Source organism: Strix aluco, chromosome 9 (assembly GCF_031877795.1).
Source record: "Strix aluco isolate bStrAlu1 chromosome 9, bStrAlu1.hap1, whole genome shotgun sequence".
NCBI lineage: Eukaryota > Metazoa > Chordata > Aves > Strigiformes > Strigidae > Strix > Strix aluco.
The window spans coordinates 2,450,332-2,470,789 of NC_133939.1; the positions used below are offsets into that span (position 1 = coordinate 2,450,332).

The 20,458-nt window shown below is 56.4% G+C and overlaps 2 protein-coding genes across 6 annotated transcripts in view; both read right to left on the minus strand.

The window, feature by feature from the left end:
- Window positions 1-1,839: 1,839 nt before the first annotated feature.
- ETV5 (ETS variant transcription factor 5) lies at window positions 1,840-15,740 on the minus strand. Its single transcript, XM_074833345.1, has 13 exons — window positions 15,605-15,740; window positions 14,949-15,085; window positions 14,722-14,809; window positions 14,527-14,574; window positions 14,378-14,428; window positions 9,038-9,167; window positions 8,671-8,922; window positions 6,633-6,892; window positions 5,876-5,935; window positions 5,300-5,368; window positions 4,771-4,940; window positions 3,834-3,935; window positions 1,840-3,651 (listed from the first exon to the last, which is right to left on the minus strand). The coding sequence occupies exons 2-13, from the start codon at window positions 14,991-14,993 to the stop codon at window positions 3,430-3,432; spliced, it is 1,497 nt and encodes a 498-aa protein (XP_074689446.1). The 5' UTR covers window positions 14,994-15,085; window positions 15,605-15,740; the 3' UTR covers window positions 1,840-3,429.
- Window positions 15,741-16,686: 946 nt separating this feature from the next.
- Window positions 16,687-20,458, minus strand: part of LOC141926908 (diacylglycerol kinase gamma-like) — a 39,260-nt gene continuing 35,488 nt past the window's right edge. For all 5 annotated transcript variants that reach the window (XM_074833348.1, XM_074833347.1, XM_074833346.1 and 2 more), the window contains one exon: window positions 16,687-19,440. The gene's annotated coding sequence lies outside the window, so the exon portion shown is untranslated. The remainder of the gene's footprint in view (window positions 19,441-20,458) is intronic.

Sequence of the window (20,458 nt, forward strand, 5' to 3'; positions counted from 1 at the left end):
CCTCTGGGATTTTTTGCCACACTGATGGGTTGGAATAGAAAAATCACCTTTATTCCTAGCCTCACCCTTTGGCAAGAGTAGTACATGGGATGCTCCTGGGGGCCCCCCAACCCTGCCTGCAGCAGGATTTGCAGGGCCAGTTGGGTTGTGGCGTGACAAGCTGTTTGAGGAAGGCTTTGAAAGGCTTTGCCTTATCTGCTCTTCCTTGCCATCCACAACTGGTCCCACGCACTCACTGTGCTGCCAGGCTAAGGTCCCACCACCCCGGACCATCTGCCTGCCGCCAGCACTGCCGGTGGCCCCGTTTTCCCCTTGCTCCCTCCTGAGCACCAGGACTCAGCCTGCTGAAATCTCCATCGAGATGAGATTACTGGGCACAGTCTGGAGCTCAGATTGCCAGCAAGGTTTTTCACATCCCCTCATTCAGCCTTTTGAAGTCCTAGGCAGGGGACAAAGCTCTGTAGAAGATAAAAATGGGATAGGGGGTGGGGAGGCTGGCATGAGCTATGGGTGTGTGCCCAGGTTGGGGGGAGGTTTCACCGTACCGAGAGCCCTGTGTGGGTGCAGGCAGCACCCAGCCATCCTGCCATGGCCCCAGCTCCACGAGGAGGGCTTGCCCTGCAGCACCTTCCCACCTGAACATGTCCTTGCTGCTGGACAGTCACAGGTTGCCCGCACAGGAGAGCCTACCTGAGCATCAGTTAGAGGCTTGCTTGCCCAAACACCAAGGTCTGGTGCCATGGAGCTCCCTAGGGAGTGTGAGGAGATGTCTTCAGGGGCTGAGCAGCTGATTTAACTCCTGGAAGGCTTCATGCTGGGTGAATTGGTTTTGCTAGGTGTTTGGGACACTGCTTTGCCCTGCTTGGGCTAGGAGACAGCCACTCTTCTCTGCTCAGCCATACTTCAGGCACGAAGGAGGAAGAAGAGCAGCTCAAGGACATATTAGCAACGTGGCTGGTAGCCAGGTATGGATTGAGGTGAGGTGTGGTCTATAAAGAGCATCATGGCACGTAAGGACCTTCCATCTCTCCCCTGCCACACCTAGGGATGGAGTTTGGCCGAGCTGTGAAAACAACCTGCAGGAGAAGGGACGTGTCTCCCACGGCATCACCCCACCACCCTGCACGGGGCTGCGAGCCTGTGGCCACTCCCAGCCCAGCCTGTTTTGATCAACTAAAATAGAGGCCGACACAACTGGGCAGTTCTAGGGTGTTGGAGCTTTTCTCCAGCCTGTCAGGAGAAACACAGACCCATCAACTGAGGCAGGCCCTCATGGAGCAGCCCGTGCTCTCCACCCACCTCCTTCAGCCTTTTGCTGCCCCTGCTGCTCTGTGGGGATTCTCCCCAGCCTAGAAATGGGGCCAGTAAGTGCTGGGGGCCACTGCCAGGAGCTCCTGAAGGGGCTTTCCTCTCTTGCTGGCAACACCGAGAGGTCCTCACCAGCTGACTGATGGCGGAGGGGGTGGGTTTCCAGGGGAGAGCAAAGGGGACAGAAGCAGCAGGACCCACTAGCTGAGAAACCCTCGGGAAGAGGTAACATTAAATTGCACCTCAGCGGGGAGAAGCTGCCCCCATTTCAGACGGCTCCTCTCGCTGGACATGGCTTTGTGAACAAAGAGCAACAGCCCCAGGCTTGGGGAGAGGGCAGGGGGCGGGGAGAGGGCAGCCCTGCCCCAGTGACCTGGACCCATGCCTGGTCCCAGCTCCTACATCCAGACAACACCTGACCCCGCACACCCCAAGCAACAGCCAAGACCCTGGACCACTCCTGCCCCCACAAGCACCTCCAGAGGCTCCCGCCCAGCCCACGGCGCAGGCAAAGCAGGGCCCAGGCAACCGTGGAGGAACAGAAAGCAAGATCCTTTATTGTACACAGTACAGAATGTAATGCAGCTTTGCAGGAGATACATAGCCCTGCTCAAGTAAAGATTATTTCAAATCAGTCCTCAGATTAACCCCTTCTACACTGTAGACCTTGCCCCACCAAGGGAATGGTGAAAACCTTGTCCCCGAGGTGGGGTTCCCGCAAGCGAATGCTCCCCAGGGGTACAGGCCACTGCAGCCACTGTGGGGAGAGCAACCGAGTCTACCCAGAGTTAATCTTCATACTTTCCCGAAAAAGAATGAATCAGTCAAAAAACAACAAAAAAAAAAAAATCCAACCAAAGCTAACTAAGGAAGAGAAAAAATTTCCTATACAGCATTTACAACAAAAACATGTAGCCAGTGGGGGTTGGGGGATAGGCAGGTATGGATATATGAGTGGTGGAGGAGTGTTAGGAGGTGCAGCAGGGAGGGGGGAGCTGGAGGGAAGCGGGGTGGGGGACCCCACTGTCCCTGCCTGCCACAGCCTTACAGCCCAGCTCCGAGGCCATGCCGAGCAGCGGGGGAGCGCAGCAGAGCCGGCACCGGGGTTCAGCCCCAGCTCCCCTGGGAAAGAGGACTCGAGCGGTGAAATGGAGTGGACCAGATACTTCGGCAGCCATCCTGGGGAGCCGCGGGCACCGAGGGCTGCCCCTGCGAGCGTGCCGCCGGGGGGGGGTGGCCCCAGGGGCTCCGGGAACAGCAGCCAGGCTGCAAAAAATAGCTTTGCCTTAAAATACAAAAAATCTACAAAAATCAGTTTAGAAACCCTTTTCTTCTTTTTTTTTTTTTTTTACCTAAAACATCAGAAGAAAAAAAAAAAAAAAAAAAGAGGGAGGGTGAGTGTGTCAGGTTCTCCTCCCTTGAAATGCAACCCTTGGCCCGCAGCCGGAGCTGGGGAGGAGTGAGAGGGGCACAGAGAGGGCCCGGGAGGGGCTGAGAAACCGTTATATCAGGTTATATCACGAGGAGGGGGGGCAGGGAGGGGCAGAAAAAGGCAGAAGGCTCCTCAGGGTTGGGGTAGGATGCTGCGTAATCAGCCCCGGGGTGCTGGCCCAGGGGGCCCCCCCCCGCCCTGCATCCCTCCTCTGTGCAAATCAAAGCCCTTTCCACCACACAAGGCAGCTACGCAGGTCGCGCTCGATGCAAAAGCAGATTGTCGTGACAATTGGCTAGGCAGCCACGCTGGCTCAGGCCAGTCCCGGGGCCGTGCCGCAGCCCTCAGCCCTCGCTGTGCTGATGAGGAACAGGGCCTGGGTCAGAGACCGCATCTTCAGCTCCCAGCACCCCAAAACATCACGCTGAGGCTTGGTGGGAGGCGCTAGCCACGGGCAGTCCTATGCACTAGCCCTTGGACAGTAAGGGTGGGAATTCAGCGGCAACACACAGAGGGCATTTTAGATTCCTCCAATTCGTGTGTGCGCACGCGCGCGGTTTCGTGGTTGGTTTTTTTTTTTTGTTTGTTTTGTTTTTCTCTCCTTACGAACAGCAAAAAAATATTCTTTACAAAACCGTGTTTGCCCAAAGTGGAGGCGCTAGTGCTCGTGGCTCTGCCGGCTGGCCGAGTCAGTAAGCGAAGCCCTCCGCGTAGGGAAGGCTGCCGCAGGGATCCATCTCCAGGAGGTACGCCGGGCTGTCCTCGAAGTGCGTCAGCGGCACCGTCTCCTCCTCGGGCACCGGGCAGTCGGGCTCCGTCTTCAGGAAGGGACGCTGGTTGTCAGGGTAGGCCATGGAGAAGAGGGCGTCGGGGTCACAGACGAACTTATAGACGTACCGCTCGCCAGCCACCTGCGAGGAGGAGGAGGAGGGTATGAGAGGTACCCTGCACCTTCCCCCCGCCCCAGCGAGTAACAAGCACGGCCTGACCAATGCTGGGCCTGGCCCCCCTCCTGCTGCGCCCCCGGTGGGTGACAGTGGGGGACGCTCACACCCTTGACACCCCCCGCCCCGATGGCAGCGGGGTCACTCACCTTCTGCATGATGCCCTTCTCATAGTAGTAGCGCAGGGAGCGGCTGAGCTTGTCGTAGTTCATGGCTGGGCGGTTCTTCTGGATGCCCCAGCGCCGCGCTACCTGGGGGGGAGAGAGGTGGCAGCCGTGAAAGCTCTAGCTGGGGCTTGGACCTGGATCTTCGAAGGAAAATCACAACCGAAATGCAGGGTAGGGGCTCATTTGTGGGGTCGGAGCAGGCAGGGGCGGAAGCAGACCCACAGTCCCGGAGCAGTTCCCCGCCTGCTGTGATAAAAGCTCCAGCTCCAAGTGCCGGCTGCCACAGCACCGCTACCACCAAACCGGGGGCCGAATCAAAAGACGTTTGATTAGGGGAGCCTGCCAAAAAAGCTGCTTCAAAAAACCACAATTTCCATGCACGGCCTAAGAGATATTATGGGTAATTACCCACAATGCGCAGCTCAGCGCTACAGCTGCTTTCAATTACTCCCCAAACAGCTTCTTCCTCTGTGTCACCCTCCTGCAGAGCCACACGGCTCCGGCACGGCACCGCGCCAGCACAGAGCCGCTGCCGGGGACCCAGGGCAAAGGATGGGAGGGAGGGAGCCACGGCCGAGCGGCGGGTCTGGGCAAGGCACGGCACAGAGCCAACGCCGGTGACCACCAGCAGCTCCGGGAGGAGAGCACGTGCCGCGCCGAGAGGCCGCAAAGATTAAAGGCAAATTTCTACGGCTGCTCAGTGCAGACGGGCGGCTGGTTCTTCCCTCTCATCCTCAAAAGCTGCTCGGAGAGTAAAGACACGTGTCTTGTGTCAAGCACAAGCGTGAACCGCTGCGTAGGATCTGACCCCGGCTCCTGCACCCCCGGGCTCACCCCGCAGCGGCTCCTGGGCTGCAGCCCCAGCTCCGGCACAGCGGGCGCTGGGGCAGGACCCCCCCCCCCCCACCCCTCCCCGTACCTCCTCAGGCTCAATCAGCTTGAACTCCATGCCCCGGCCGGTCCAGGCGATGAAGTGGGCATTGGCGGGGTCATCCAGGAGGGTGACCAGGAACTGCCAGAGCTGCAGGGACCCGCGCCGCTGGTAGGGAGGTCCCTCACGGTACAGGGTGGGCTCCTGCTTCACTTTACCTGCCCACACCGAGACACGGCTGGTTAAACACCCCCAGTCCTGCCACCCAACAGGGGACACGCACAGCGACGCTGGCTTGTCCCCGTGCCAGGACCCCCTGTGCAGGATCAGGCCACAGGGTCAGGGAGGGGAGAGGTGCTGGGGACAGCACTGCAGGCAGGCGGGGCACGGGGTGGGTGGCAGGGCCGGGCCACGGCAGTGACGTAGAGCGGCCGCGCGGGAGGAGGCTGGGCAGCTCTCAAGACTGCCATGCCAGCACAGATTGGACTTGAAAGCCGGCTGCTGTGTAGCCCAGCCCCAAATCTCCCTCCGTGAGCCCTGGTCAGCCCCTAGCTCTCCTCTGGGACCTGATTCTTACCCTCCAACCTCTCCGGTACCACGCACGTGTCATCAAAATACAATCGTGTGTCCTTTTCATATGAAAATCCTAGGAGGGAAAAGATCCTCGGTGAGCACAGGGCCCCTCCGCCACCCTGGCCAGACCCCAAAAAACCCCTGGCTTGGCCCAATACAGCATCAAGATCCCGTTCCCCAGCACCGAGAGCAGTCCTGTCCCCAGTTATTTTAGTGGCATCACACCAGCTCACTGGCGGAGCACCACGCAGCTCTGTCTCCCCCGTCACCCCAGGGAGCCGGGGGAACCAAACCCTTTTAAGCAGCTATATCAGGCATGTTATCCCAGATTACACAGCGTGGCACTACTGTGCCCTTGCAGTGCACTCGTGGGGGCTGGCGGCTGCATGGCACAGGACTTATTTTTAGCGGCTGTACGGGTTCTGCTCGCATGTGGGCTCTCGCAGGTGTTTTTGGGGTGCCCGGCAGCTCTGCCGGCCGTGAGGTGCAGCAGGGGGGGTCTGCCTACCCCAAGGAAGAAATGGGATGAGACACACCAGGGATGCCCGGGAGCACGGGAGGGGGCCAGGGATGCACTCACCGTCATGGCTGCTGGGGAAGACGCCCCCCCTCAGGTATGAGGACTGGCAGTTAGGCACTTCTGCGAGGGACATAAAGGTGCCGTTAAGGACATATGCCCCGTGGGTCCCACCGAGCACCTGGCAGCATCTTTCCCCCGGGGCACATCCTGTGGCCCAGCCCAGGCATCTCCCTGCCCTGATGTACCCTGGGCCACTGCACCCACTCCCAGCCCCAACCTCGGGGGAAAACCAGTATGATTTAGGGGGACACACTGGAATGAACACTGGGAGCAAGGCCTAAGTCAGCTCAGGTTTTCACCATGTTATTTGGGCCCCGCAGGAAGGGAGGCATTGCTGCGCCTCCCCTGCCATCTGCTCGGCTGTGCCACCCTCCATCCCGAGGTCAGGGTATTTTTAGGTCCTAAGGCGATTAGAGGATTTTTCCGTGATGCTGGTGGGGTCCAGCAGCCAGAAATCACAGCTGGCCACAGGCCAGGGTGGCAGGGGGACCCGCTGGGTGCCACGGGACACCCCAGCCTGTGGCTATGGCACAGACCACACTGTACGGCCATATCCCCCCGGCTTTAGCAAGGAAAGAGGTGGGGGAGGAAAAAAAAAAAAAATAAGGAAGAAATCATCTACTGCTGCAGGCAGCCTGGCACTGCGGAGCCCCGGCGTGACGCAGCACTCACCACTCAAGGCTGAACCCCACGCCTGCCGTGCTGCCATGGCAGAAATGACCACTGGTGTAACCCACACCCCGCCGACCGCACCCACCTGAGTCGATGCAGTAGTCCCGGGGCTCCTGCTTGATGCCCATGGGGGGCTGGAAGCCATGGCCGGGGGGGCCAGGCAGGCCGGGGCCACTGTGCTCGTAGAGCGGGTCATGGTACTCCTGCTTGAATCCCTGAGGGGGGCGGGGGGTGGTGGGGCCGAGGGGCTCCGACAGCTGCCGGTGGTAGACAGGGCGGCTGTCCCCCGGCACCCCGGGCTGCGGCGGGAAGGGGTGGCAGGGCTCAGACAGCTGCCTCTGAAACCTGGGGGAAGGGAGAGGGCAGCAGCGTTACCAGGGAGCGGCAGGGCCAGCCCTGTGCCACCAGATCCCACCCCAGACCAGGACCCCCATGCAGGCTCAGTGGTGGTTTGGGTGGCATTGTCCCCCATCCACAGCAGGCTGGGACAGCTCCTCAGGAGCATGGCCACCACGAGGGTTTGTCTCCTGGGGGACCCAGTGGGGTGCTGGGGAGCCACATTCCCCTCCAAGCACTGGGGACCCCCCACCAGAGGAGCGGGGTGGCACAGGGGCTGTCGCCACAAAGCACTATGTGCCTTGGGTGACAGCAGCCGTGTGCTGCAGCCCGGGGCTATCTGGGTAGGAGTGGGAAAAGGAACCAAAACAACACCCCACAACAGTTAAAAAACTCCATTAAACCAGTAAAAACTCCCCCTGGGGTGGTGGGGCAGAGCCGCAGGGCCTGGGGGATGCTGCACCCAGGCGGGCGCTTACGCAAAGCCAAATCCACTCCGCAGCTCCAGCCGGCCACTAATCCGCCTGCACAGCTGGGATTAAACCTTGAACTCGGCAGCAGGGAGCACTATTTTCAGCTCCGGGGTGCTGTCACCACCGGCTCGAGCCCCAGCACGGTCTCAGCAGTGGATAAGGGACCATCTCGAGGGGGTGCTGCCGCATCCCCTCGTCCTCCCGCACCTTGAAAGGCGATCTCTGATCTCCGCGCCCGGCTCCTCTTGGCCGGCCGTGTGCCATTTGGCTTTGTAACCGGAGCCCTCCCAGCTGCCGGGCTGGGATTACTCCATTTCCGAGCTGTGTCCCTCTGCCCTTCCTGAGTGAAACCCAAGCCCCACGCTGGCACGGCGCTTCCCGAGGGGTCGTGGCCAGCCCCCCGCATAGCTCGAAGGTCGCCCGGAGCTGAGCCTCGCTTTGCCGGGGAGGGATGCTCGCCCACTGCGGGCACATCTGAAAGGTTTCCGTGGCCCCACTGCGTGGCCTTTGCCAGGTTGTCACATCCAGCCCCATGCCCGAAGGGGACACCCTGCTGCTGGTGACACGGCAGCCGTCACCACAGCAAAGGGCATCCAGGAGGCCACAAACAAAGCTGGAGGTCAACTGTGACCTGCACCATGCGACCTATCAACAGCACAACCTGGGGTGAGGCAGGGGACCAGCAAAGCCTCCGGGGATGCCGAGGTGATGGGGACAAAGCCACAGCTTGAAGAGGGAACAGGCAGCAGGATCTCTCCCTCCACATCCCCAAAATCATGGAGATGCCGTGTTATACACTGGGGAACTAAGGATCGACCCACAGCCTGGAGGTGCTTGGGGGCAGGACGGGGATGCCTGCAGCTCCTCAGCCCCGCAGGGCTCAGCTCGGATGGCAGAGAGCTGCAGCGGGTGGGAGAGGAGAGCAGGAGCCCTGACTCAGCACCATCACCCGCCGCCGCAGGGAGAGATGCAGGCGGCAGCCTCTGCCTCCCTCGCCTCTCCCGATGGGGGAGGCGAAGGGTCTGCCCGGTGTCCCCGGGGCTGGGAGGAGCAGGTCCCCGCTCACAGGGAGCTGTCTCGTGGGGACAAACAGCCACAAGATCCCAGTGGGAAACACCAAGTTTTGCCACACTGGTTTCCACAGGCTCGCAGCATCCAGCCCACGGTCTGCGACCACAAGAGGATGGTCGTCCCTGTTCCCTCCCCACAGCTCGAGGCCACAGATCCATCCCAAGGGAGCCAAGATCCCCAAAAACACCCACAAGATGCCAGCGCTCGCTTGGGCGGGGTGGGGGGGGGGGCGGGAAGCCTTACCTGTGTTCTGTGGGGTATTGGTTTTCAGACATCATCTTTGGCATGTGCATAGGCGGGTGAGGTGGCCTCGGCACGGCGAAGGTCTGCTGCCTCTGCTCCTGCAGCGGGTGCGCGGCCGGGGCCGCCCCATGGGCAGCTGCCTGCACGGGTGGGCCCGGCGGCGGCAGGGCCGATCCCTGGTGCGCGGGGGACACCGGTGTGGTGGGTGGCGTTAATGGCTTGAACCCGGCGGGGGGCTTCCTGTCATAGGCACTGCGGAGGGGAGAGGGGCTGGGGGCTGACGGCCACGCCAATGAGGACACCTCCAAGTCCCCCCACGCTGCGACCCGAGGGGTCTGCAGGCAGCGGCCGCCCCTGCGCTACCTACCAGCAGTTGTAGAGGCACTTGTCCCCGTAGCCGGGGCAGAGAGCCTGCTCGTGGCTGCAGGACGACAGCTCCGAGGAAGGGCTGTGCAGCTCCCGCTTGATCTTTGCTGGAGGTGGGGCATGCAGGACCACTGCAACAAGACAGAGGAGGATACAGGCTCACCGGCGTGGGAGAAGGCGATGGGGGGTGGCACCTCTGGGGAGCATCCCAGGGGTGCTTTTTGCTCGGGAATCAGGTGCTGAATTACCCACCCGGCAACATCAGGCAACTAAACCACGGCAGGATGGTGCCCCAGCAGAGCTCCAGTGTGCCAGTGAACCAAGCTGGGGTGGCAGGGCTGCTGCTGCAGGGGAGGGCAGAGCTCCCAGGGCTGGGACAGCCCCACCGTCCCAGGACACTGCTCATGGAGCGGGAATTGCTCCCCAGGATCCAAGAGGGGGCAGAGCAAGGGCTGAGAGAGGGCAGCAGGCAGCTCGACAACAGCCATGGGTGAGACACACACCTGGGCCGGGCCAAAAGCCGCTCAGCGAGGGGACACGAGCCCTGGCACCGCAGGCAGCGGCTGCCTCCCTGAGCCCTGCGGCAAGGAACAAGGGGGCTTGACAGCCTGGAGCTCTGAGAGCTTGCGAGCAGGACGGTGACCCACTCGCCCTCACAGGGGCACACCCAGCTCCCAATTAGCTGGCCAGAGGGTCAGCAAATGGCCAAAGGGGATCCACCTTCTCCCTGGTCATCCAAGGCAACCCAGTCCTGGGGTCCCCCAATTGTACGAGTTCAAGTAGCAAACATCCCGTTAAACCCAAATCCTTCCCAGCCCTCACAAGCCCACTCGCTATATATAATTTTAAACCAAGTAATATACGCTTAACCTAATTAATTTCTAAAAGCAGGCGCTCTAGGAAAGGGAAAGCGCCTCAGAGATCTTTACCTAAATAGTGCCTGCAGAGGAGAGCCAAGACTAATCGGAAGTGGAGTATTAGCTTCATGTGAAGTCTAAACACAGCCCAGCTACAGTGGAGAGGAGCAAATAGCTCCAGGACAACTGTTCACAGCTTGCCAGGTAATTAGCTGCTCCCCTAATTTGTCAAAACCTTTAAAGAGCTGCTGACTCCCCTCTCTACCCCCCTTTCCCAGAAAGGGCCAGGCACAGCTGGTACCAAGGGCATAAAACCCCCCAAGGAGGATTTGAAACACAAAGCCCAGTGCTGAGCCAGCACAGCCCCCTGCATGTCTTCCACCCGCTCCCAAGCCGGATTTATCCCCGCTCCTCCTTCCCCCCCCCGGTGAGGTTTTGCCACTCTCAGCATTTCTAGCCTTAACGGGGGGCCGGCGTGGCGGCGGCAAAGCCCGGGCGCCCCGCGAGCCGCGGGAAAGCGAAGGGGAGCTGGCTTTGGAAGGGCTCCAGCTGCCTATTGCGGGCATGTTTCTCTCTAACAGGCTCCGTGTTGTTGGAGCGGGTTGTTTTTCCGCCAGCCATACAATGGGGTCTGGTTATTCATTGAGGGAAAAAAAAAAAAAAAAAGTCTCCGAGCGGGCACCACCCTCCATTCACAAACAATTTGGAGCACTCCATTCATGTGGCCCGGGGAAGGGAAAAAAAAAAAAAAAAAAAAAAGAAGAAAAATTTCCCCAGAGCTTAGCGCTGCCATTCAAGAAAAGGGAAACGAGCCTTAAGATCCTAACAGAGACCAGCTGGCCAAGCGCGGACTTTGTGCAACGTTTGGATTCCTTACACAAACACCGCGGGGCCAGCCGGCACTGCTCAGCAAGACACGCTCTGGCCGCCGAGCTCACGGCTGGCCTGCCCGGTGGCAGGAGCCACGGGGGGCACCGGGGCCAGGGGTGCAGCTCTCGGGAGGAAGAAGCTGGTTTTGGGTCCCTGGTAGCGAGCGGGGAAGGCAGCAGGAGGGTGTCCGGGGCAGGAGATGCCCTGCTCCAGCACCCAATGCCTCAAAGGCACGTGGGGCGCGCGAGCGCTTTTAACCTTTCCGGTCCTGCGCTCGGCACTGTAATTAAAAGCTAAAAAAAAAAAAAAAAATACATAAAAATAGGCAGAGGGAGCAGCTCAACTACAGGCAAGGCTGGAGAACACGCCTTGGCACACCCACGCCAGGACCAAGCCACGGGAGTAGCAAGAGCACCCACGGGTGCCCGACAGCCCCTCTCTGGGCAGCTTGAGCCCCCGGGGAGGAAAGGGCCCCAGGGGGGCTGGGCGAGGGGACCAGGCACACGTGCCACCACTGTGCCCGGCCAGCAAGGTGGCACAGCCAGGAGGGCAAGATGGGGGGGGCTCAGGTGAACCCCCTCCCTCAGTGCTGTACCGCCAGCCAAGCTGGAGATGCCTCCAACGTCAACCTTCAGCCAAGAGCTCTCCCGTGGGAAAGGTGACACCCCAAAGCCATTCAGGGCCTTGAATTGCTGGTGAATCCCTTGGTGGGGGACAGGGCAGGTTGTTCCCCACCTCTTAAGAGGCTGAGCCTGTGGAACGCTGGCTTTGCTGGTGGCTCCTGCTGCCCAAGCCATGGGGAAGGCAACCAAACCACCATTTCCAGCCCAGCCACCGGCTGGGGACCTTGGCACCCGCTCAAGCTGTCACCTGGGAGCCGAGCTGCGCGCCAGCCCCTTCATCCCCCTGCGTTACAGGACGCACCCAAGGTCACACCAGGAGAGGAGCCAGAAATAGAAGCCAGACTCCTGCTTTCCTTTGTTTAAACAACCCTTCCTCAGAACCAAACCTCCCGCTTTCATTCTGGTGTGTAAGAAACACCGCTCCGCACCCTGCCCGCGGCTTTGGCCACACGCTGCCCATGCAGGGGGCCACAAGTGCCCTGGGAGCAAAGCCCTGCAAAAGGAAAAGCCTCTCGTGGTGCTTGATCTTCCTGATACGACCCCGTCGCTTCCCACTCGTTTAAACAACCGACTGAGATATAATATTGTACATTATACCCTTCTCCCCAGGACTGTGCTGCCAGCAAACCCGCACCTACGCCTAGCCAGGGATGCAGCGCAATGGCTAGCGTGGTGAGCTCTGTGGAAGTCACCCAGGGCCTCCTTGCCTTCCGGGGAGAATCTGCCGCTTCTCTGGGTAGCTTATAAAGCACCAAATCCGGCCTCTGGCTGCTCAGTCCAGGGCGCCGAGAACAACGCATCCCTTATTCAGAGGAGCCCTGCTTTCCCCGTCCCCACGGCGGGATTTCCTCCCCGGTGCAGCGACCCGCTGCACGTTACAGCACTTTCCTGACAAACCCCAACTTTAAGCCCGCGTCTGCCAGGGACCTTGGCTACAGAATTAGGAACAGCGAGTGGGCAGCAACCGAGCTGTAGGCAGCTGCCGTGCGATGAGGGTTTCTGAGCAAGGCAAGAAGGATGCTGCAGTTCGGAGCATCTCCAAGACTGAACATAGCACACGTGGCCGTGTTCCCCAGGGCAGCAGGTCAGAACACAGCCCGGTTTGTCCCTTTTTGCTGCTGTGCCAGGGAAGTTTGGCCCTGGGAATGCCAGGACCATGGGGCAGGAGATGGAGCTGGTTTGCTCAGGATGAAAGGGAGCAGCAGCCTCCTTGGGGAAAAGGCACAGAGCTACACAACTTCTGGAATCAAGACCAACACATGTCTGCAAACATCCATATGGACTCGGGAAGGATTTATCTTCCCCCAGGCGCTAACAGGCACTGAAGGCCAATGTGACCCCCAGCCCAGGAAAGAAGCACATCCCTGCTAGCAAAAGCTGGGTGCAGGGGGGAGGCTGCACCAGATTCGTCCCTCTCTCTCTTCCTACACCACACACAGTTCCAAACCAGAGTGAAATGAGAAGATGGGGCCAGAAAGCTGTAAGCTAGAGACTCTCTCCTCTTTAAACTCTCTCCAGTGTTGGTAGGGAAGAGCCAGGCTCCCCATCCTCCTCCACCCTGCTCTGAGCACCCCCGACCCCAGCCAGCACAGCCCCTTGCACAGCAGCAAGGGAAACCTTTGCTTTCTCTCTCCAGGAAAATTAAGGAAGGTTATTATAGTAGGGAGTCATGCAGTGAGATCTCCTTTCAAGTGACAAAGTCATTTCAACACTGGGTCTGCAGAGGCCGAGCAGGTCAGGAGAATATTTTAAGAGTCTCGACCAAATGTCTTTTTTTTTTTTTTCTTTTTTCCCCCCTCCTTTCCCTGCATTACCCAGAAAAGTTTGTCTCTTCTCTCCGAGCTCTTCAGGTTACAAGGAAACAAGAGACTGCCAAAAGGCACTGGAAACAGCTTCAGCTCTAAGAGCCACCCTCCCACGCACGCTGCAGTTTCTACCGCTCCAAGCAAGAGCTGCCGGGCTGCGCTAGGATGTCAACAGCCAGTTGCGTTTCTGACTCTGGGCTCGCCTTTTATCTCAGGGGAGACAAGGAAAAAAGCGCATCTGAAACTTGGGCTGTCTGGAACAGTTTAATGGCAAGCTTCCCACTCAGAAGTAATCAAAGAGCAATAATTAACATGCATTTACTGTAGGAGAAGATACCCTGCTGCATGCTGTGACAAAGCTGGAATGAAAAAATCTGTTCGACTGCAGGCTAAATTTGATTTCCTTTAAGTTCTGTGGCTGTCTGGCTCAGCAGCAAAACCCAGTCACCAAAACCAAGCTACTACTTCTGTTTGCCAGGTAACGACTCAAAACATCCTGATCCCCCCCCCCCCGCCCCGGCTTCCCCTCCAACCGAGCCTTCGACGCCAGGAGAGCCAGCGCCCGAGAGTCGTGCAAGCACCACACGCCATTAAGCGGCCCCTGCCCTCGCCGCTAACCCGTTCTGGCAACGAACCACGGCTCCGAACCAACTCTCGCTCTTATGCAATTCAAGAGGGACTGCATTTTCACTGGCCTCCTTTTAAACACGCTTGCTTGCCAGTGATTAATGCTGCTTAAAGCGGCTCAAGTTTCACCGCTCAGGTCCGCTCTTGCCAACAGTGCTGGGCCAGGACTGTAAAAAGCTCCAGAAACTGCAGAGATTGTGGCTAACCAAGGAGCCCAGCACAGGCTCTTGCTTCCACTTGAAAAGGAAAAGGAGCGTTTATAAGCAAATCAACATTACTACGAACAAGCAGTGAGTCTCAGAGGAGCCCAGAGATCAGTCAGAGCTATTTCTATGCGCCTGACTCTGATTTTCCCCATTTACAAAAGACAGGACTTTGCAAGTTTCATCTTGATGAACCCAAACCACACATGCTTTCTCCCAAAAGTCTGTGATTTCATGGTTTCAGCCCCAACAACAACCGCTTTCCCAAAGAAGCGGCTCCAAACACAGCGCGAGGTTTTGCACAGGCACCCAAACAATTCCCCCCCAGAGAATGAAAACCCAGAACAATCACTTACAGTTGTCAGACTGGAAATCTGGGACAAATTGTTCGTCATCAGGGACCTGAGCTAAAAAAACAAACAAAAAAGTGGTTTTATGGCATTTTCAGTCCTCAAAAAGCTCACAGAGAGATTTTACATGGCAAAAGGCGGAGGTGAAAACTTGCCTTCAGCTAGCCAGGCCTCTTGGAGCTGGCTGAGATCCTGGAAGAGCTCTGGAACAGAGTGAAAGACTTATGTGCTCCACAGAAGAATAAAACTGCCATTATTCACAGGATTATTTCTAAACCGACGAGCGCGAGGAGAGCGGTCTTGCGGGGCCGCAACGAGGCCACGGCTGCCTGGGCACCAGCCCTGCCTACCTTCCGAGTCGTGGGCCAGGTCGGTCTCTAAAAACTTCCTTTTCCTATCGGACCCCGGCCGGCCTCGGCCCTCCTCTGCGCAGGACTTCTGCAAGGAGCAGGGTGAGAGCAAGAGCTGCAGTCCCCAAGGTCGGGGGGGTGCTCCCAAGGTCGGGGGGGTGCCCCCAAGGTCGGGGGGGTGCCCAACAGGGAGCAGGGGAAGGGTGGGGGGCACTGGGCAAACTTACCCCGGGGCCCATGAAGGGAACCTGCTGGTCGTAGAAGCCGTCCATGGTGCGGGGGAGGCGGGCAGTGCCCCCGGCCCGCTCAGCATCGACGCCGGCCCGGGAAGGGGGGTCCCGCCCGGGCTCCGGCAGGTGCGCGGCTGGGGGGGTGGAGGGGAGGGAGGAGGTCAGGATCAGGCCCTGGCCCCTGCCGCCCCCGGGGCTGGCTCGCTGCGGGGCCGCCGCGCCTCCCCGGGGAGCCGACCCCGCTTCTGCCGTGGCGGGTCGCAGCCCCCCAGCTCGTGATGTCACCCAATTTCTATAGAAACGGCCGTGACATCACGCGCCGCGGGAGCAGGAGGAGGCAGGCAGGGCCGGCACCGCACACTCCCCTCGCCCGGCCTGGCCCAGCCCGGCCGCCGCCTCCCTCCGCCCCTGCCGGTGCTCGGCGCTGCAGGGCCGGGCCGCGCCGCAGCGGGGCCCGTTCCCACGCCGCCCCGCGCGCCCCATTCATAAACTCCGCCCCCCCCACCCCACCCCCCCCCCGCTCTCCTTCCCTTCCCCCGCGCGCGCGCGCTCGCGCGCGCCCCCCGCCATTCACACCGCGCGGCCCGCGCCATTCATAAACACCGCCCCCGCCCCCCGGGCCGCGCTGCACCCCGCCGCCAGGCCCCGCGTACCCGGCCGGGGCGCCGCGGGCTCAGGCTGGGGCTCGGGCTCGGCCGCAGCGGGACGAGCCGGGAGCGGAGGGGCCGGGGAAGGCGCGGAGGGGCCGGGGAAGGCGCGGCGCCGCTCCGCGCCCGGGCACCGCGCTGCCGCTCTGCGCCGGCCCGCAGCCCCCGAGCCAGCGGCCTCCGCCGCGCCCCGCCCCGCGCCGCTTGTTTACCCTCCGCGCCGGCCAATGGGAAGCCGCCGTCCGGCCGCCCGCGCCGTCTGATTGGCTGCAGCGCCGCTGCGCGCCCGCCCGCGCGCCGCTCCGCCGAGCACCATTGAGGCCGGCTGGGTGGGCGGGGGCGGAGGCAGCCAATGGGAGCGGCTTGATTTGCATGGCTCCGCCCAGAACGTTTTTCATTCATAAAAAAATAGAAGGGGGAAGAGGCGAGCGGGTGGGGCTGGGCAGCGCAGGATTTAAAGGGGCCGCGGCCCTCTCCCAGGAGACACCTGGGGGGCGGGGGGGAGGGTTAACGGGCGGCCTTGGGGGGTTGCTGAGACAGCCCAGCGGCTCGGATCCGGATCCGGAGAGGACCTTGCTCCCTGCACGCCGTGCCCAAGAACCCACCGCACAGCAGGCTCTGCAAGGATGGACCTCGGGCCTCACATGCCGTGGGGCTCCCTCTGCACACGCCATGGGGTCCCCTCTGCCGTTTTGGGAGGCAGTTTCACACCAGCGAGGCATCATCACACGGGTGCCCCTGCGAGCAGGGGGCTAACCCATGCCTGGGTGCTGGCTTTGGCAGCCTTTCCCCTGCAGGCACCAGGTTTGCCTTTGAGAAGGGCTTTTTGGAGGAGGCCATAGGAAAAATAGTTCCCACCTGCAGGGGCTTTGGGGCTGCCCCGGACACGAATCCTCCCGACCGAGTTCGTAGACACAAACCTTTGCAGGACTGCAAAGAGCTCAGAGGATTGGGAATAAGTTTAGGACAAAGCTGTGCTGCTCGGGGCCTGCCAGGCCCCCCACCCCAGCATCACTCTGCCAAGTGCCTCAGTTTCCCCAGCTGTAACTGAAGGTGGTGATGTCACCAAAAGAACTTATCGACACCGATGGGATGTAGATAAGCAGACACTCCTTTACTAACGGCCGGGTGTGCAGGGGAGTCTTCTCACCAACAACACACACCTAACTCGTGTAGCGTGCTGATTACAGAGGATACAGTCATACATATTAATGAAGTTCTCATTCATAAACATGCTAATTCCTGTAATTTATTTTCATATCCCCACCTCTTTCCGGTCATGCACACTTGAGTCCTGAAATGAGTCAGGGGCTGCTTTTGCGACCACCATGACTACTGACTCAAAAGAAAGACCCCCCAGTGTCCCTGACTCAAGGACTTTGGCTCACACTGCAATTTTAACATCCTTCGAGGCCCTTTCACAACACAGCTTTTAAAACACCTGGTCTACAGGGCGATAAATCACTCTTACTAAGCAGCCTAACAATTATACTTTGTTTGACAACATAATTCTCTAGTTAATGATTATTACTGGACTATGCGGCCTATGCAGCCTTGGTCTAGGGCTTTACAAAGGAGTTCATAGCAGCATAACTGATTACATGGTTACACAGTATTTCCATAGTTACTTAAAACAGTACACAATTATTTTTCTAACTATTATAAAACTAATATTCTTACAAAATTCTATTTGATTATTCAATCAAGATCATTTCATATCATAAACCCTAAAATCATCAACTTAAACCAATAACAAATCCATGACAATCAGTAACAACTCCCCACTTTGAAAGTTTTGAAAATCATTTCAATACTTTCACATCAAAATTTATCATGTTTCTGTCTCACCGTATGCTGGTGGTGGAAGTCTGGGGATTTCTCTTATAATCATGCGATTGAATGCAATTTTGCTATTAATTTGTTTCTTTAAGCAAGAAGAAATCAACATTATCATTAGGAAAAGGACCAACAAGATAAATAATGTGCCAATTAGTGACCTTATCCATGAACTCAAATTCCAACCCAGTCCACTAAAAATTTTGCCTATCCAATCTTCTGACATATCTTCTCGGACTTTTTCAGCATCCTCTTTAATTTTTCCTAGTAATTCTAGATCATGTTCCATGTCTTGTGTCACATTTGGGATATGTATGCAGCAGTGATCTACTTTATTTTTAAGGTATCCACGAACTCCACGCTCTTTAAGCAAGAGCATGTCTAGTGCCATTCTATTTTGCAAAGTCATCCTTGAGGTTGCCTGCAATTATAAATTTAATTCCTTGGATCCTTTCCTTGTGTCATTAGCTAGTTTTTCTACTTGTGCAGTTAGTTGATACAACCATTCTTGGTTTCTATACGATGCTATGGGATTCAAAAGGGATTCAAGAGCCCAACCAATTTTTACTCCTGTTGAGGGTTCATTCCACGTGTCATTTATTTCGGATCTTTTAACTCACTCTAATTTTAAATTTTCTAAAGATCCTTTAAATGGAGATTCCTTCCAAATTGGGCACAACGTTGGCATACCTAAAGTAATTTGGTTTACTTTTCCATCCAAGGGTAATTGCGTTGTTCAGGTTCCGTCACTCATTGCCCAAACTAAATGTCCTGGGCTTTGAATTGTAGATCTTCTACAGCTAAATAATGTTCCTTTTCTGGGTATATATGTTTTGGTCAAATTAAGGCTATTTTTAAGACCGTGGCAAAAACACCCATATTTTAAGGCAGCAGCCAAAGGAGGAATTCTTTGAATTATTGGGTCTGCATTACTGCGGTCATAAATCTTTTCACATTTCCACCAAGACACTACATTTTCTTTTTCTCTTAATGTGCTTCCTTTGTCATTTACTGATGGTAAGACTGCAAAAACTTTCCCATCCCAAGTGAAACACCAAGGATTTCTAGCCATATACTGAAACTGAGAAAATATAGACGTATAGAGTCCCACTGCTCTTCCTCCTCTTGCATACTCTGACCGGTTTTGTTACACTTCCATTCCATGATACCTCTGCTCCCATTGTTCCTAACCTGTTCATCATATGAACACCACCCTACAGTCCGATATCTCCCTATCTTTGTGAGATCATCGTTTAACAGTTTCTCACAATCTGCTCTACTGCCTGGCGACTTCCATTGTTTTCTGATGATCTTTGCTTGTTCATACCGTTCAACAACAGGTTTTTGTTCGCAGTGAGTAGTCTCATTTCTGTGTCTTAAATTGGTCAGATTCATGGTTAAGATTCTCCATGGAACAGATTCACCTGCTGCTCTTGGTGTTGGTAAACAAGCAGTAATCTGTGTTACATTCTGCAAATTGGCAAAGCCCTTAAGTAATCCTAACATCAAATTTTCTTCTGGTATTTTCCTTGGGAGGTATATTAACTATTCTGTTTCAATCTGCCTCCTATTCCTTACCTTTGATTCTGACATTTCTTTACAGTTCTCAGTTGCATTTTGTCTTTTGGCTGTTACCTCAGACCAAGATCCCACCAGCATCAGTTTCCAAATTAAAATCAAATGAATAGCAATTCTTAATTGACATATATAGTTAGACGTATTTTAAAGTCAATTTTGAAGTCTCTGGATCTCTGTTAACAACTTTCCATGAACGGGGTGCCTTCTTTGCTCTGGTATAGTGTATCCACGCACCTGATTCTGCAATCTTGATAGCCGTAAATGTGGTCAGCAGTATTTGAAAGGTCCTTTCCAGCGTTCTTGCAAGGGTTCAGAAGTCCGTGTCTTCACGTAGACGTAGTCTCCAGGTTGAAAGTCATGTACTGGATTTTCCAAGGATAGAGGTCTATTCCACACTACTGCATTTTGGATTGCAGTCAGGGTTTTTCCTAAGGAAAGCAGATAATTATACACATCTTGTTTTCCTTTTACATGCATATTTGGATTTGGTTCCAGAGATTCATAAGGTTTTCCATATAGTAATTCATAAGGACTAACTGATGTGCCACTTTTTGGTTGTACCCTGATTCACAACAATGCCAATGGAAGTGCCTGGGGCCATTTTAAATTGGTGTCTTGACATATTTTGCTAATTTGCCTTTTCAGAGTCTGATTCATTCTCTCTACCTTTCCGCTGGATTGTGGCCTCCATGATGTATGTAAATCCCAAGTAATTCCTAAAATTTTACAAACACTTTGTACTATTTCAGCAACAAAGTGTGGGCCTCTATCTGAAGACATTCCAACAGGGACTCCAAATCTCGGGATTATTTCTTGTAGTAACCATTTTACTACTTCCTTTGCCTGAGTGGTACGACAGGGAAAGGCTTCTGGCCATCCTGTAAAGGTATCAACCCCCACCAGAATGTACCGATACCCATTTGGTCTAGGTAACTCTGAAAAGTCTACTTGCCAACAGTCTCCTGGTTCTGTTCCAGATTTGAGTTTACCCATTTGGACCCTTTTCTTTATTACTGGATTATTTTTCAAATGCAGATCACATTTTGCAGTTGCCATTTTAGCTAATCCTAGCATTTTGACTGATACTAACTTGTCTTTTTAGGAAGGTTATTAAGGCCTCTACACCCCAGTGACATTCTTGGTGTTTTGTCTGAATTATCTCTCTCATCAAGAGAGGCGGAACCACCACTTGTCCCTTGGATGTCACCCACCATCCAGCTACATTTTCCTTAGCATTCAGTAATTGCCCTAATTTATCATTTGCTTCTGAATATTTAGGTTTTTCCTTTGGGAGAACTACCGTCTTGGTCGGAATCAGTGCCATTTGTAATGTTATTTCTTTTCCTGCTCTTTTAGCAGCCCTATCTGCTAAATTATTTCCTCCAATTTCTTTTGTATTCCCAACTTGATGTGCTTTACAGTGCATGATTGCCACCTGAGTTGGTT

What these genes read in the sequence shown, in the direction of transcription:
- ETV5 (XM_074833345.1), bottom strand. Translation starts at nt 14,993, where the DNA reads ATGGACGGCTTCTACGACCAGCAGGTTCCCTTCATGGGCCCCGGG. An exon ending in AAGTGCCTCTACAACTGCTG is followed by an intron (nt 8,923 to 9,037) that starts GTAGGTAGCGCA and finishes TCCCCTCCGCAG; the next exon opens with TGCCTATGACAGGAAGCCCC. An exon ending in GGTACCGGAGAGGTTGGAGG is followed by an intron (nt 4,941 to 5,299) that starts GTAAGAATCAGG and finishes CGGTGTGGGCAG; the next exon opens with GTAAAGTGAAGCAGGAGCCC.